This window comes from Hippichthys cyanospilos, chromosome 7, assembly GCF_059441005.1.
Source record: "Hippichthys cyanospilos isolate Australia breed blue-spotted pipefish chromosome 7, RoL_Hcya_1.0, whole genome shotgun sequence".
In the NCBI taxonomy this organism is placed as follows: domain Eukaryota; kingdom Metazoa; phylum Chordata; class Actinopteri; order Syngnathiformes; family Syngnathidae; genus Hippichthys; species Hippichthys cyanospilos.
Window position 1 is genome coordinate 20,436,424 of NC_142375.1, and position 15,707 is coordinate 20,452,130.

The 15,707-nt window shown below is 38.6% G+C and overlaps 2 protein-coding genes across 2 annotated transcripts in view; both read right to left on the bottom strand.

Annotated features, from left to right (window-relative positions):
• LOC148421547 (arachidonate 12-lipoxygenase, 12R-type-like) overlaps nucleotides 1-2,116 on the bottom strand; it is a 6,236-nt gene extending 4,120 nt beyond the window's left edge. The window contains exons 1-6 of the mRNA XM_088419587.1: nucleotides 1,976-2,116; nucleotides 1,700-1,904; nucleotides 1,534-1,615; nucleotides 1,320-1,442; nucleotides 218-321; nucleotides 1-66 (exon numbers count right to left, since the gene is read on the bottom strand). The exon at nucleotides 1-66 is cut by the window's left edge and continues 101 nt beyond it. Of these exons, the coding sequence (XP_088275713.1) occupies nucleotides 1-66; nucleotides 218-321; nucleotides 1,320-1,442; nucleotides 1,534-1,615; nucleotides 1,700-1,904; nucleotides 1,976-2,116 (721 nt within the window). The remainder of the gene's footprint in view (nucleotides 67-217; nucleotides 322-1,319; nucleotides 1,443-1,533; nucleotides 1,616-1,699; nucleotides 1,905-1,975) is intronic.
• A 2,641-nt stretch (nucleotides 2,117-4,757) lies between these two features.
• LOC148421548 (arachidonate 12-lipoxygenase, 12R-type-like) lies at nucleotides 4,758-15,230 on the bottom strand. The gene is made up of 14 exons (XM_088419048.1): nucleotides 15,056-15,230; nucleotides 13,267-13,471; nucleotides 13,108-13,189; nucleotides 12,882-13,004; nucleotides 11,411-11,514; nucleotides 10,810-10,976; nucleotides 10,528-10,671; nucleotides 9,292-9,495; nucleotides 9,109-9,195; nucleotides 8,663-8,829; nucleotides 7,060-7,181; nucleotides 6,879-6,979; nucleotides 6,628-6,798; nucleotides 4,758-5,484 (listed from the first exon to the last, which is right to left on the bottom strand). The coding sequence occupies exons 1-14, from the start codon at nucleotides 15,194-15,196 to the stop codon at nucleotides 5,305-5,307; spliced, it is 1,998 nt and encodes a 665-aa protein (XP_088275174.1). The 5' UTR covers nucleotides 15,197-15,230; the 3' UTR covers nucleotides 4,758-5,304.
• Nucleotides 15,231-15,707: the final 477 nt, after the last annotated feature.

Genomic DNA, 15,707 nt, shown 5'->3' on the forward strand with positions numbered 1-15,707 from the left:
GATGGACTCCGTTTAGGAACTGGTACGCGAAAAAATCATCCTCCATCCAGTGTTCTTGGACATACTCTGACAAAGAAACAGTGATGAACTTTTATTGCAAGTGTTTGGCTAATTACGTGCTTTAAAATCCCCAGAAATGTCTGAGCAACTACTTTGTGAAGAGAAATCTGCCTTTTTTTTTTCAGGATTAATTAACATCGTCGTTAGCCCACAGTACCTGATATAGAGGTGTGTTTGTTACAGAACACATGTTTGATGTCATCGAAAGATTTCCAATTTTCCGGGTTATAATCAAGCCCCTTTAAATGAAGCTCGGTCAACCTGGGAAACAAAAGAAGTACATTTGGGGTAACAAATAACAGAAATGTTGAGTAAAGGACACAACCACAAATATGAAATAACTCAATGTACTGTATTTTTCGCACTGCAAGGCGCACCTAAAAGCCTTAATTTTTTTAAAAAGCTGATGTGCGCCTTAGAATCAGGTGCGCCTTATATATGGATCAATATTGGGATTGGTAGATGGGGAACGAAGTGATAAAGTAAGCTTTACCTGTTTCTTTTGTGTATTTACAGTTGAACAAGGCTGGTCATATTGACATTGAGTTATTATGCTATTGAGAGTTTAGTTATTATTATTATTTTGAGTATTGCTATATTGTGATTGAAAACATTTAAAATATGTCATTAATTGAGGGTGCGCCTTATAATACGGTGCATCTTATATATGGGAAAAGTTTTAAAATGTGTCATTGATTGAGGGTGCGCCTTACAATCCAGCGCGCCTTATATAAGGAAAATGTTTTAAAAAATGTAATTAATTGAGGATGCGCCTTATAATCCAGTGCACTTTATAATCCCGTGTGCCTTATAGTGCGGAAAATACGGTACCTAAAAAAGAATTTTGTTTGTAACAAAAAGTTACCCAAGTCAAGGTTTCAATAATTGCTAATACTGCCTATAATCGGTAAATGGTGTTTTTTTTTTTTTTTTCCCTGTTTAATCAAACAAAGGGGGACATTTCTCTTTGGCATGCACGGAGCGTAAGGACGAGATTTTTGTCTTAAAAATAGCTTACCAGTAACAAGTTACTAGTGCTTGCGAAGAACAGATAACATTTATCTATGTGTGTATGTATTTATGTCTTTATACTACACATAGTATACATTTCTTAATGTATCAAATATTCAATGTTTTGGTTAAAAATAAATTGCGTTCAACGGGAAAAAAATAGAGCTGTAATTTTAAGAGTATGACACCGTGACCGTGATATTTTTGCTCATGGCCTCATCAGACTGGAATTTTCGGAGGGCTCTTACGCTGTGATCACAGTGAATCCAAACTCTGTAGTCTTGGTAAAAGAGAATTGGACCTCATTAGGTAGGCTGCATGGACCATCTGCCTCAATGCAGCCCGGAACACCTGGGTAATCTTGTTCCCAGCTGCGGGGCAGTTTACAAGTTAATGTAGACTTTAACGGTACGCTTAGAATGCATGAAACAAAAGTCGAAGGTGAGGACGGCAAACTCTTACTTGTAGTCTGCTTTTCGCTGGCGAAGCTCCTGCTGCCTGGCATACTGACCAAGCGAGTGGTTTTCATCATAGATCCTGAGTGCTTTCAGAAGCAATGCATACATTCAATTTGTCGGAGTTGCATTATTTGCAGCCCCACGATGTCAGAACACGCAAATGGACCCACCTTTGCCCTCTCTGAAGCGGTGAGTCTCGCTGTCACTGATCCAGCAATGGATGGGAAACTTGTAGACGTCTCCCTCGGGTGATCGGATTTCCACCTTGTCGGGGAACCAAGCGTCATCGGGCAAAAGGTATCCGTGTCGTTTGTCCAGTTCGATCAGAACCAGCCGTCCGAGGGAGTTTTTGCAAAAAACCGTATAGGGAGATACCTGGTAAAAACAGGAAATACTTTGTTCAAATATCGCAGATTCGCACGTAACGAGTTGATTCCCGTTCTTACCGATCCTCTGGAGATAACCAAAGACCTCAGATACGTGCGTTCGCTCTCGCCATCGGTGCCCACCAATTTGATGTGCACGTTGTTCAAGGTAGTGGCGCAAACTCGATCGCCGGTGTGGACGGTCACCTCATAAGAAAACATAGTTATTTCGTTAAGGGATCTTAACACAGAAAGCGGGGTTCTTCTTTCAATGAAGGAAAACTGGCATCAGGAGCTTCTTATATATAGCGTATGCGTGTCATACTTTGGGATGTGTCCGGGTGATAACACTAGTTTATTGCTGTGTCCTTCCCGGATGACAAAAAAAAAAAAAAAAGCCTACAGGGACTCAGGGTCAGCATCCTCTCCAGAGCTAACAAAGAACACAGTAAAAATAACTATTGCATTCTGTGCAACCGCAATTTTTATTCTATAATATTTAATATATTTATTGTGTCTGTTTCACAATGTTTTTATTTTTCTGTACAGCGCTTTGGTCAACTGTGGTCGTTTTATAGTGCCGAACAAATAAAGTCGGATTTGATCGGATATTGCTCTTAGTGGTTTCACACGCACCCGTCGCCATTTTTCGGGGTATACCAGCTACGCGATGACAATACATGCATTCTATTCTATAAATAACTGGGTTCTGCAGAAGTTGTAATCTGTTATCTCAAACAGATAATGTCACCTGCGTCACAGATATTACAGTAATAGTTTGAACCTGGGATCGATTGCAGAAACTCACTTCCAAAGAACTGTCTTTGAAGTGGACTGTTTACTGCGGGTTTTACATTAACTGAGATTTCCTCATGGCCTCTCTCTCTCTCTCTCTCTCGCTCTCTCGCTTTCCGCTCTCCTCAAATGCATACACTTCATACATTTACGAAAGACGCATGTTAGAAAAATGCAATGGCGAGCATAATGTTTTATGTTGTATATGTAAAGGTTACAGCGCAAGCTTTGGGTAAAATATAGTCAAATAGGTGAAGGATTGAAAGAGAGTTTGGAGAGCTCAAGGCAATTTCAAACTAATGCAAATATTAGACAAGTGGTTAAACTCATGCAATATTTGCGTGAGTTTGACCGCTGCAATTACGGGAAAGATTCAGTACATAGACTTACTGATAATGGGAAGGTTCAAGTATTGAAAAGTATCACTGTGTGGGATTTTGACTTTAGATTGAAATGTTTTTTACATGTTCAATCTGTGAGTAAAATTATTTTGAAATGAACTGCAGTTCTTGGTGAATCCTTTATATTTCTTTTACATTCACGCTTTCATATATTTACGTTTTACCTTTTAGGTCTAGCAATTGTATACATTTTTTTCTACATTTTACTTACATTTTTGCAAATATTTGCATTACTACTTTGTTGTTAAAATAATTTTAAAAATGTACAAAAATGGAAAAAATTGAAAAAAAAAACGTACATTATACAGTACTGTATTCCTCAAATAACTAAGTAATATTAGTTAATTACTATGTTAAGAATTCTTCAAGCGTTAGAGTTTGTGACGTTTGTTATCTTATTTTGAAATGCATGCTTTTAATTTGTCGGGTCGCCTTGCATTTCCGTTTCCTGTTTTACGTTCTCTGTGAGTCATTCGGCTCGTTACGGTGACGTAGCGAATGACAACGTAAGCTCATATTATTAGTTTATTATCATTTATGTTGATAACGCACGCTACTGCCTATGTTTAGTAAGCGATGAGTGTTTATTCTGTTTATATGTTCGTTTGTGCAGAGGTTGCAATTTATAATTAGTAGTTGTTGTTAGTTGTTGCTAACCCGCTAATGTCGGCTAAAAATACAGTAAATTCATAGATTAAAGTACGGCAAGTGTTTATATTAACCCCCATTAACAGCGAAGTAGGGGGGATCACTGTATTTCTATTCTCATTCAACCCTTTTATCGAAAGAACAACTATAACTATTACATTGGTACTGTTATATTTTGAATGTATATTTTTACTCTGGCTAATAAAACTTCGAAAATGAGTCAGAGGGGTTCTAAAAAGGACAGCTAAATTAATCTATCGTAAGTCATACCAATAGCAACAGATTCATCAGGCCAAGGGTTGATTTAGGAACGAACTGGCGTCCTAAAACGTGCATTAACTGAATTTAACTGAATAAAACTGAATTTATCCAATATACAAAAACTTGCAATATTTTAAGTTTGATAGTAATGTTAGTGTTTAATAGTGATGTTGTGCTTGTGGTGTTTCGGACAGCATTAAAAAAGAATAATAAATAGGAAGTTGTTGTTTTAAAGTTATATAAACGTATACCATTGTTTTATTATTATCGTTATATTTTCACTCATAAAACTAACATAAAACATCAAAAAAATTATACAGCCAAAACAAAGAACCTGTTTGTGTAATTTCCAAGCAGTTTCCTTGACTAATTTGATGACACTTGACAAGCATTCATTTTAAATCAGTCAATTGTACAGCCTGACAATAATTAACTAACTTTACGATATTTCTCCTTTCTGTAGAAATTAGATAGACTTGAACCAACCCCACCTAAAAGATTGTCTGATGAACACTGTTATGTACATAGTGCAATAATTTGATCCCAATTTCATTGGAATTGCACTTATAAAATGTATAATCAGTATGAATAAAAATGAAGAAAATAATCAAATTGTGTATTTGCACAACACCCAAACAAGACTTTCAATTAAACACCGCTTACCAAGCTTCACACAACACGTAACACAATTCAGGTTGGTGCTGAGCAGAATGCGACCATAACATAAAAAAAAAAAAAGAATACTGAGGCACAAAATGTGATTCTGGATTAAAGGCTTTTATTTGAACATGGCCTTTTGATTAACAAAAAAAGGAATCGTTCGTCTCAGCAAGCTTTACACTAAGTGGCCTCTAATCTTGTAAAGGTAATTAAAGATAGTAGCATAAGTTTATATATTTCAAATCGTTTTTAGATACACAAATAAACTATGACTCAAACCAATAACAATTCAAACAAAACAATGGTTGGTCACTTGAATGATTTTTGGATCTTTGAGAAATAACATTTGAAAACAATTTAAAACGGCTCTTACAAACTTTCATTTTTCTGGACGTGTTTCCTCAAACGAAAATGTTTAGACATTCCTGATTTTTTTTAATGTTATCCTACAACAGAAGTGCGCTTATGATAGTAATGAAAATTAAATTAAAAAAAAAAAATAAAACAACCGTGACGTCAACAACTGTCACGGAACTGATTGTGTTAAACTCTGTCACTGTTTTAAAATTATATTAAATATCATAAGCTGAAAAAACACATTTGTGATTCACAGGATCTTCGCTTTTGCTTGTGACTTTCTGGTGTTTAGACGGCCACACTATTTTCTACGTTCTTTGGATCCAGGTAAGTGTAAGGGATTTCCAGAGTTTGGTTTCTTTCATTGATTAAGAACGACAACTGATCTAGATTGGCTTTAAAATCATTTTGCAGCCGGCGAGGAATGTCCTCTGTGAAATGGTCCTCTGGATAGTGTCCGAGGGGCACCTGTAGACACAACAAAGATATATGAGCTTGCTTATGAGTTTTGCCAAACAGTCCACACATGTTTTCTCATGAAAAATAATTGAATCTGAAGGGTAGTTAAGATATGTTTAGCATCACTCTGAAAAGCTATTTTTAAACAGCACTATCTGGAAAATTGCCTCACCTGTAGCTTTCAAATTGTGTGATCCTAAGAGCCTCCAGACATGGATGTTCAGAGGTGTAGCTCAAGTATAACCTACACTCTAAGGGCATTTGGGTGAAAAACAACCCAATTATGGGTCAAAAAAGGTACAACCCAAATATGGGGCCAATTTGACCCAACTTTTTGGGTGATTTTTGCATAGAATAACCACTAAAATCGGTCGTTTTCTACGAAACAACCTAAAAAATTCGATTGTTTATGCTTTTTAAATTTCACACAAATTGTAGCTTGTCAAAATTAAATTGCAAATTTGAAAGGTGGCCGAGCTCCCAGTCTTGCAAATCAAAGACTTGCATCGCTTCTGTTTCGATATCTGGTCATTAGCTTAAACATTCTCCAAAATATGTTTTATCAGAGATGATTAGTTTGACGAGTATTAAGGCTCAAAAAATGGAAGTAATTGCCTAAATCCAGCGCCGTGTTCCAAAAACAATGCGTATCAGTTGAAGTTCTTGTTAACCCTTTTCCAGTATATTGACCATTTCTGGGTCATTTTTTTAGTCAAGGGATGGCACACTCCTAGTTGTGTGATAACAAATTGGTCTTGTCATGTTGAACTTTGAACTTTGGGTGAAATTTTAGCTCCCTGGTGTCTTCTTTTAATGCGTTCCCTTTGATGTAAAGATCAATTGATTGGACAAAATACAGCACAAGGTCTTTTTTCGAAAGAAGTCTCCACATCTTTTCATCTGTGAAGCCCTTTGAGACTTTGGTGATTTAGGGCTATACAAATAAAATTTGATCGATTGATTGATATAAAGACATCTGGAGAGGGTATTGCCTACTAATATATTCAATTCAAAAGACTTCTTCTATTTATAAAGAGTTTGAACTCTACATTTGCAACTAGTTCCCAGAATGTTTACAGGGCGTTCTGAGAAGGTCAGGTGGTGAGAAATTTGTTGAAATGACACAGTCATAGTCAAGTTTAGTGTGCTTACAAAGTCTGAGGACTGCCTGCTGAGCAGCCAGACTCTGGCCATTCCCTGAGCAGTCACATGGATAACGGGAAACGTCTGCAACATTGTAGCTTCGCTAGTTGTCCCCTTTTTAGTTGGGGGAGGACGCTGCAGGGTCGGGGGAGTGTTGGGCATCCAGCCACCATAGTCATACTGTTAAAAAAGGGGTTAAAAATATGTTTTACTCCTGAAGGAATGCAAGGGAATGCGGGTATTCATCACGGGAATTTTACCTGTCCACTGTTTACGGCTGCATGCTGGCACGAGCAAGTAAACATCACCATGGTTGTGAATTTTACTAGCTCTTGCACAGTTAAGAAAGTCCGAGGAATACCTGAGAAAAGGAGTTGGTAAGGCATCGCTGCAAGATGTTTGGGGAAAGGGCAAGCATAGAAAGTAAGGTGTGAGGGTCACCTGATTGTGCCTGGGAAAGAAAGCCATGTTCAAAAATGTCCCTTATCCAAGTCTGCAGTTCTGAGTCTCTCAGGACCTCGTCGTCACTTTTGTAGTAGTACTGTATCACGCCCTGCACAAATCTTTAGCGACAAATTGTATCATTACCGATTCAGTGTTCTAAAAGGTACCTTTTGGGTATTTATATAAAGACGATCTAATTTAGGGTAAAAAAAAAAGTAAGAATATAAATTCCTACGATATATTTGCACATGGGTGGATCGGTGGACGAGCACCTCCGCCTCACAGTTCAAAAGCTCGCGTTCAAACCCAGCTCTCTCCGACCTTATTGTGTGGAGTTTGCAAGCCCCTGTGGGTTCTGACTTCCCCATTCCAAAAACAAACATGGCAGATGTATTGGACACTCTAATTTTTCCTTAGGTGTGATCGGGTGCGTGAATGGTTGTCACTATGTTCCCTGCAACTGACTGGCAACCAGTCCAGAGTGTCCTCTGCCTACTGCCCGAAGACTGCTTAGGCACCAGCAAGCCAGCGACCGCAGTGAGAATAAGCGGCTTCAGATAATGGTTGGATGGACATCTGTACATTTATCCAGATCCTCAAAAATATGATAGGTTTCTCCAGGTCCCATCAGCCACCCGTCTGCAAAGTTACTCCTGCATGTAGAGCAGGGATCTCAAACTTATTTTAGCCCAGGGCTCACATGGAAGAAAATCTATTCTCAAGTGAGCTCGTCTGGTAAAATCATGGTCTATAACGAGGTGTCAAACTCATTTTAGCTCAGAGGCCACCTGGAGAAAAATCTATTCTCAAGTGTGCCTGACTGGTAAAATCATGGTATATAACTTAAAAAACAATTGGAGTCAGTCAGATGTCGATTTTTGCTATGCACGCCGAGCTAGTCCCAATTCCCCGTGAATAGCAGTGGTCAACTATAATATATACAGTATTGTTGAAAAAAAAAAGGAATCTAAATGAAACCTTTCTTTTTTTCCAATTTCTTTTTAAAATACGTTTTTTACATAAGATGAGGACCAAAGATAGATAGATAGACAGACAGACAGAAATATACAGTAGAAGGAAAATGCCCCATCTCAAAATTTTGGTCTATAACTTTTTTTCAACTTCTTTCCAATGAAGTGCAAAGAAAAAAAAATAAACAAAATCAAATTGTGGTCTCATTTTGGACACTGGGTGGCACCCACGTAAAGACATACATGACAAAAAGTTGCAAACTCAAAACGTAATGAGGTCGTGTCAAATAACGGAAAGGCTATGTGCTAACTGCTCTGTTGCAACTAAAGTACATTTTAAAAGATGTTAAGCAATAGCATGGCGAAGCTAAATGTTAATGCTAATCTGAACGCTACCATTTTTCACACAAGCGTGGCATCTGTTTACTTTCGCTTGTAAGTGGCAGTGCACCTCAAAGTATTGCTTGTAGAAGCAAGAATAGTTTTCTATTGATTATGGACAGTGGACTAGTGGTTTCTGTCACAAAATCATCTTGCGGCCTACATCCGGCTCACGGGCCATACGTTTGACACCCCTGAAGTGGAAAATACTATTGTATTATTCCTCATGTGAAAAAAGCATATCATACTTGAACATGATATCCCAAATTTTGAGTCCGTCATCCCTGTAGTAGAAGTTTGGAAAGTCCTGCATGCCGCGATCAGCAATGTCATCGGGGATGCAAAGGGACCTGTAGGTGATGAAGGACTGTGATTTTGCCAAGATCTTCAAAGTCTTTCCACCAGTAGCTGATAACTAAGGAACAGGACAATACATTATGTAAACAAAGGATCTCCAATGTCATGTTGATAGGCTAGGGCAGGGGTGTCCAAATCCGGTCCTCAAGGGTGTGGTATAGTGATATCCTGCATGTTGTCTAGGTTTCTTTCCCTGACACACCTGATTCAAATGATCAGCTCAGTAGCAAGCTCAGCACAATCCAGATCATTTGAATCAAAAAGAAAGCTGAAAACCTGCAGGACACCGGTCCGTGATGACGGAGTTTGGACACCCCTGATCTAGGGTGATTTTTACCAGGGTAAAGCTTCCATTGGGTCCTATTAGCCGATCCCGACCTAATTCATTGATCTGAAGAGTGTATCGAGTATGCGGTATGAGGAGCTAAAGGGATAGATGGAAGAACAATGAAAGACAATCTTGAGACATCAGATGTCTTGTGATAGTTGGCTGAAACTAAAATGAGAAAGGCCCAATTACCTTGTACAGGGGATGCACCATTGGCAGGTTGCGCAGCAGTGACACCGCAAAAGTTTCTGCCAGCAGGTGAGTGCGTAACAAGTGAGCATTGAGCTGATGCTCTGAGAAATCTGCACTTCTCACAAAAATCTTTGCCGTCAGCCAGTCATACTGAGAGTCAGTTGGGAGAAAGATGGGGTTGTCCTCACCCGGAGTCTGCTTCAGCTGTGGGATCAGGAGTAATCAATTTAGGACGTAAATTTGACAGTTAAATGGTACCGCGAACCACGATACTTAATGTGAAGGAAGTACTTATATTAATTTTCCACATACAGTATTTATAATAATACCTTCTATTTATCCATTTATTTTTGTAAACAATAATTCAATATGCAATTTGCTGTATCCACACAAATAGGGTATCAAAAGATGTGTTTGAGCTTCAGTCAGGTTAAATTAGCGCTGGTCAAATTTGCCTGAAAATAACCTCCCCCCCAACTTGTTGTGGGGCTCCGTTTTGTTGCAATGGGCAAAGGTTGCAGCCGGTATCTGCTCCACGTTTGTCGCCGCAAACCCAAACAACTTTCAAACTTATTGATGATAAAATTCCTGTCTTTTATGAACTTTGCTGTCTTTAGCCATGTTGTGCTAGGCCACTGTTTGGTTTGAGTGTTTAGTAAACAAAAGGAAGGCGAATGAAAAAAAATAATAAAATTGTATAAAAAAAAATTCAATATATTGCCTATGTTAACTGTCTATATTTTATAATAGTGTGACATAGGTGTAATTGTGGTGGTAGGGGGGCAGTGACGGAAGTGAAGTTGGAAGTTCGATCAATATTCGTTAATATTTTGCTGGCTGAGCGACTGGGCTGACGATTATAGTTTTGATAAACTTCCAAAAAGATGGACTGAAAACAGCAGAAGGGCTTCCATGGTACCCACGGACTGTGGAAAAAAATAAAATGAATGCACTCTTTTTGAAGTCATAACATCCTCATAACAACTGGGTCAGTTTCCCTCAGATTGCTGCCAAATAGTTTTGTGACAAACGTTTAATGACGAAATAATTAAGCCTTTGATGATGATGTGGGTCTATGAAAAATTGCAAAATTATAACATTTCAAAAAATATACAAAACTGATTGAATTGGTTGCATTATTTAAGAGTCATGAAGGCATTCACAAATGAATATAAAATGAAATCCACCCAAATTATTTCACGGACCCCACTATGAGAACCACTGAACTAATGTCACCTGGATTGCTATGGGCATCAACTTGTCATCTGGTCTTTTATGAAGCAGAACGAGGGGTGCTGTCACGTACTGCTGAACCCCTTGGATTGTGTTTCCTGTCAATCCGTCCAGGTTTTTGTAGTCACACAGGTATATGTTGCCTTGCTATTTGAAGACAAAAAAGCTGGATGCTTATATTGTACATAGGCTACTATGTATCGTGCAAAGCCGATACCTTGTGCCTTTCTTCCATCATATTCAAATGTAGTCAAAAGAAACTGAGGAGTGTCGAAACAAACTGACCATCAACTCCCGAGAGAGATTCGAGCCATCGGGTATGGAGACCATGTCATCAGTCACGGGGAAGTTGCTGGGCAAAGTTTTGCAACGTCGAATCAAAGTGGGATGAACGCCATTTAGAAACTGGTATGCAAACAACCAGTCCGTCTTCCAATGTTCTTGGACGTAATCTGACAAACATTTTCTGTCACAACGCAAGAATGCTTCAAGCTTTCTCATTCTAACTTTGTCATTATGCACTCCGCGCAATTTATGCACGTGTCGAGGCCGGAGTCCTTCGTGTTTTCTCTCACCAAAACACCTGATTCGAATGATTAGCTCATCAGCAAGCTCTTGGCAGGAAAGCATCTCAAACAAGCAGGATAACGGGCCTCGAGAACTGGACTCCGACACCTATGTTCTACAGTTACTCGCTTTAACTAAATTCACCTACTACTTCTGAACACGTGAGCAAAATTGAAAAACTAGGCCTATAAACTATGGCCTATATGTCTATAAGGAGGCATTTCTGTGATGAGAAGGCGGGATTCCCAATCAGCACGAGACCTATGGTAAAATTAGATGTGTCTTTTCTCAGGATGAAAGTAGCATGAAACCTCAGTACCTGATATGAGCGTTTCTTTGTTGGGGAACACATTGGCAATATCTTCAAGATTTGTCCAGTTTTCCTGGTTATTAATCAGCCCCTTTAGCCGCAGCTCAGCCAACCTTTGAAACATAACAGGCAGCTTTTCCTTAACAATTACCATATTTTCCGCACTATAAGGCGCACCGGATTATAAGGCGCACCCTCAATTAATGACACATTTTAAAACTTTTCCCATATACAAGGCAGACCGTATTATAAGGCGCACCCTCAATTAATGACATATTTGAAAACTTTTTCAATCACGATATAGTAATACTCAAAGTAATAACAATAATAGCTCATACAATAACTCTAAACTCTCAATAGCATAATAAGTCAATGTCAATATGAGCAACCTTGTTCAACTGTAAACACTCAAAAGAAACAGGTAAAGCTTACTGTATCACTTCATTCCCCATCTACCAATCCCAATATTGATCCATATATAAGGCGCACCTGATTATAAGGCGCACCATCATTTTTTTAAAAATAAAATTAAGGCTTTTAGGTGCGCCTTATAGTGCGGGAAATACGGTAGTATAAATGTTGAGTAGAAGACAGCAGAACATCAAACGTCAATAGATTAATGGTTAAATTGTTTTATTTGGAGAAATTTGAAAAATCGGGCCCGAAATACTGTGCATGTGTTCTTTTACCTTTTTTTTTTGTAGCCACAAATAAGAAGTATGGCATAAATGTCACACTATTCAAATAGCAGGGGGGCACGATGTGATGCCTGTGGTGAGGCGGATGACCTATGTGCCATTTGAAATGTAATTGCACATCCATGGCACGAGGTGGCGCAGTGGCATTCTCATTGTCTTTTTAAATTTGTTTTTCTGAACTCACATTAATGATGAATGCGGCTTAGAAAAAAATCCCAATGTGTTATACATTTTCCTTTTAATGTTTTAGATGTGAGTGCTTCTGTGTTAATGATCCAGATCAATTTAAATTTATTATTATTGCTTTGGGGGCTCCGTGGAGCGGTGATTAGCACGTCCGCCTCACAGTTCAGGGACCTGAGTTCAAATCCAGCTCGCTCTGGACTTCTTGTGTGGAGTTTGCATGTTCTCCTCAAGCCTGCATGGGTTCTCTCCAGGCACTTTGGCTTCCTCTCACAGTCCTATTGTTTTGATTTTCAGCATCAAATGGTTCAAAAATGTTTCTAGTTTGAATAAGGGTTGGTTTTTTTTTGTTTTGTTTGTTTTGTTTTTGTATTTCAGGCACTTAGCTGCACTTTACGTTATTTTTATCAGTATCAGGCTAACCTGCAATCTGTATGAACCCCGTAAAAGTAAAGTTAACATGTTGGAAGTTTTTCTTTTGTTTACATTAAAAATGGCACAATTTTAGGTACACTTAAACAAACGAATAAATATATATATATATATATATATATATATATATATGAGAAGCACTGCTATGTGGCATGACAAGGACTTACCCTGTAGCTAATGTAAATGCAAACTCTGTAGACTTGGTAAAGGAGAATTGGACCTCATCTGGAAGCGTCATAGGACCATCTGCCTTAATGGTGTGGGGCATACCTGGGTAAAACACATCCCAGCTGTCGGGCAGTGTGATAGTTAGTATTAGCTTGTATGCTAAGTTTGAACGTAACAACAAAAGAGACATTGATTGAATGCCGGACATTCACAACGAGCACTCACTCATAATCTAGTCTTCGCTGACTCAGCTCCTGCTCTCGTGCGTATTGACATAGATTGTTACTTTCATCGAAGATTCTCAAAGCTTGCAAAAAAAAAAAGATGAGGATTATTCGTGGGTATTAAATAAACAATGTCAACGAAGTGCACAAGTCAACCTACCTTTGCCCTCTCTGAAGCGATGAGTCTCTCTGTCACTAATCCAGCTGTAGACGGGAAAGGTGTAGATAACATTCTCAGGTGATTTAATTTCCACTTTGGCAAGGAACCAGGCGTCGTTGGGCAAAAGGAAGAACTGTCGTTTGTCAAGTTCTACCAAAACCAGCTGCCCGAGGGAATGTGGACAGGAGACAGTGTACGTAGATACCTATTAAAAACAACAACAACAAAAAACAACGATTATGTACGCTGAAAAAATAATAGGACAGGGCAGTGTTTCTCAACTACATTTTGCCAGGCCCCCCTTAGAAAAGAGAAAACTTTTTGCCCCCCCCCCCCCCCCCCCCAGTCCATGCACTGACTATAAATAAGATTATCCTTATAATTATTTATATCCTATAAATAAGATATCCTTTTTAAAATTAACAACAGAAAAATGCAATATAAATCAACTTTCTATAACTGGTAATTAATTTTATCGCGTTCATACAGGTTACAGCTTAGTCTAAAACGAAAAAAAAAAGAAGAAGCAAGTGCACCAGCGTGCCTGAAACTAAAAGAAAATGATGAAAATTATTACTTTACTGCAATTGCATTCCACATGACAAAAACAAAGCCTTTTTCCTGGGATCATCCACGCCCCCCCCCCCCCCGGCATCACCTCGCTTACCCCGCCCCACTATTTGAGAAGCACTGGGACAGGGCAACATCAAGTACAACGATCCAAGCACACAAAGGTTAACAAGAGTACAAAAATACCAACTCCATAGTGAAAGTCCAACACTCTCCAGACCATTTTTTTTTCCTCAGCTCTCTCCATAGTACCAAGCTAAATTCTTATATTCTTATATGTATCAGCAGCGTGTCGCATTATAACAATTTACCCGTTTACTGTTGACTCTGGCTCCGTTATAGCTAGCTAGCAGCTCAAGTGCTCCAAATTGGCTGGCATGATAGACATTAATGACTCTTCACACAGGGTTAGGGTTTCTTTTGCCAGAAAAACATTTTTTCCTCTTCTTCCTGTTTTACACGCGACCGGTGCACAAACCAGAAATTTGCTCGGTAGCACGCAATACGCACACCGACATCCAAAACACGATTTGAATCACATTTGCATCACAGTTTTTACTTTGCCGGTGAAACACGCCCCCCTTTCTGGGCGGTGCGCCCTATGTAGTAAAATTAACGATTACTAGACCTACAATTACAGTATATAAAAGAAAATTGTTGATGTGACGGAACACATTTATTTTCATGTTAGCAAAATTGATGAAGTTTCATTTTTAAATGAATAACTGACTGTCCTTTGAAAGCATTTTGGATGAGACTCAGAAGGGTGTTGCGTCATACCAAGAGGTGCATTACCTCACCAAACCTGATTGAACATGGGAGGGAAAAAACATGGGAGGGACACCTTCACCTCAAAGTAACACCAAAACGGGAAGTAACACGAGTCATTCTGCAGAGTAAATCAAGTGCAACCATGCTTTTTAATTTTTTGGCCTATCTAAAACAGAAATAGTAAGCTGTTGTTTAAAAAAAAAAAAAAGTTAGTTGTATGAGTTAGCAGTAGAAGAAATAAGTCATGCAGAGTCTTATGTTCCAATTTTTATTACCCAAGTGATAAACCTAAAAGCGGTGGATACATTTGTTTTGTAGTTGCACTGATACGTTAAATATAGGACTTGTGAGGCAGTTGATTACCAATAAATTAGCTTTTGGAATTTTCTGTGCAACTTGCAGGACCAGCAAAACATAATTACACTATACTATTGCGAAATACACTTACGGCTCCTCTGAAGATGACCCAAGATCTCAACCACGTGCGGTCACTCTCGCCATCTGTGCCCACCAGCTTAATGTACACAGGGTTCACGGTGGTGGCGTAAATTCGATCGCCAGTGTAGACGGTCACTTCGTAATCCACCATTGTTCATCCAGAATGATGAGGATTCTTAATAAGGGTAACACTGTTCTTCACAACAGTTTATATATGAATACCTGCCATGAATATGCAAATTCGTGGGAGGTACTTTCACTTTCCTTACTTACATTCCGTATCCGACAAGCCTGCTGCTTTTGCAACGGCTGATAAAAGGTTGCACCTGCAGATTTCAGATGAATGATTAGGGTTTTTTTATTTTCCTATTTAAGTGTGTAAGATGTACAAATACTGCATCTGCCTGTTTTTATTTATTTTTTGTTTTTTATTTTATTTTATTTTATACTTTCATTTGTTCATTTGACTTTTATCCTGTTTGATTTATGTGAAGTAGTTTAGAAGTGATCCCGTATTTTCCGCACTATTAAGCGCACCTAAAAGCCTTAATTTTTTTTAAAAAAAGATGATGGTGCGCCTTATAATCAGGTGCGCCTTATATATGGGTCAATGTTGAGATTGGGATTGGTAGATGGGGAATGAAGTGATAAAGTAAGCTTTA

Excerpts from the sequence above, each read along its gene's own strand:
- LOC148421548 (XM_088419048.1), bottom strand. The coding sequence starts at position 15,196 with ATGGTGGATTACGAAGTGACCGTCTACACTGGCGATCGAATTTACGCC. Across the intron at positions 10,977-11,410 it reads CAAAGAAACGCTCATATCAG|ATTACGTCCAAGAACATTGG; the intron begins GTACTGAGGTTT and ends AATGTTTGTCAG. Across the intron at positions 6,980-7,059 it reads TCTTTCCCAGGCACAATCAG|GTATTCCTCGGACTTTCTTA; the intron begins GTGACCCTCACA and ends TCCTTTTCTCAG.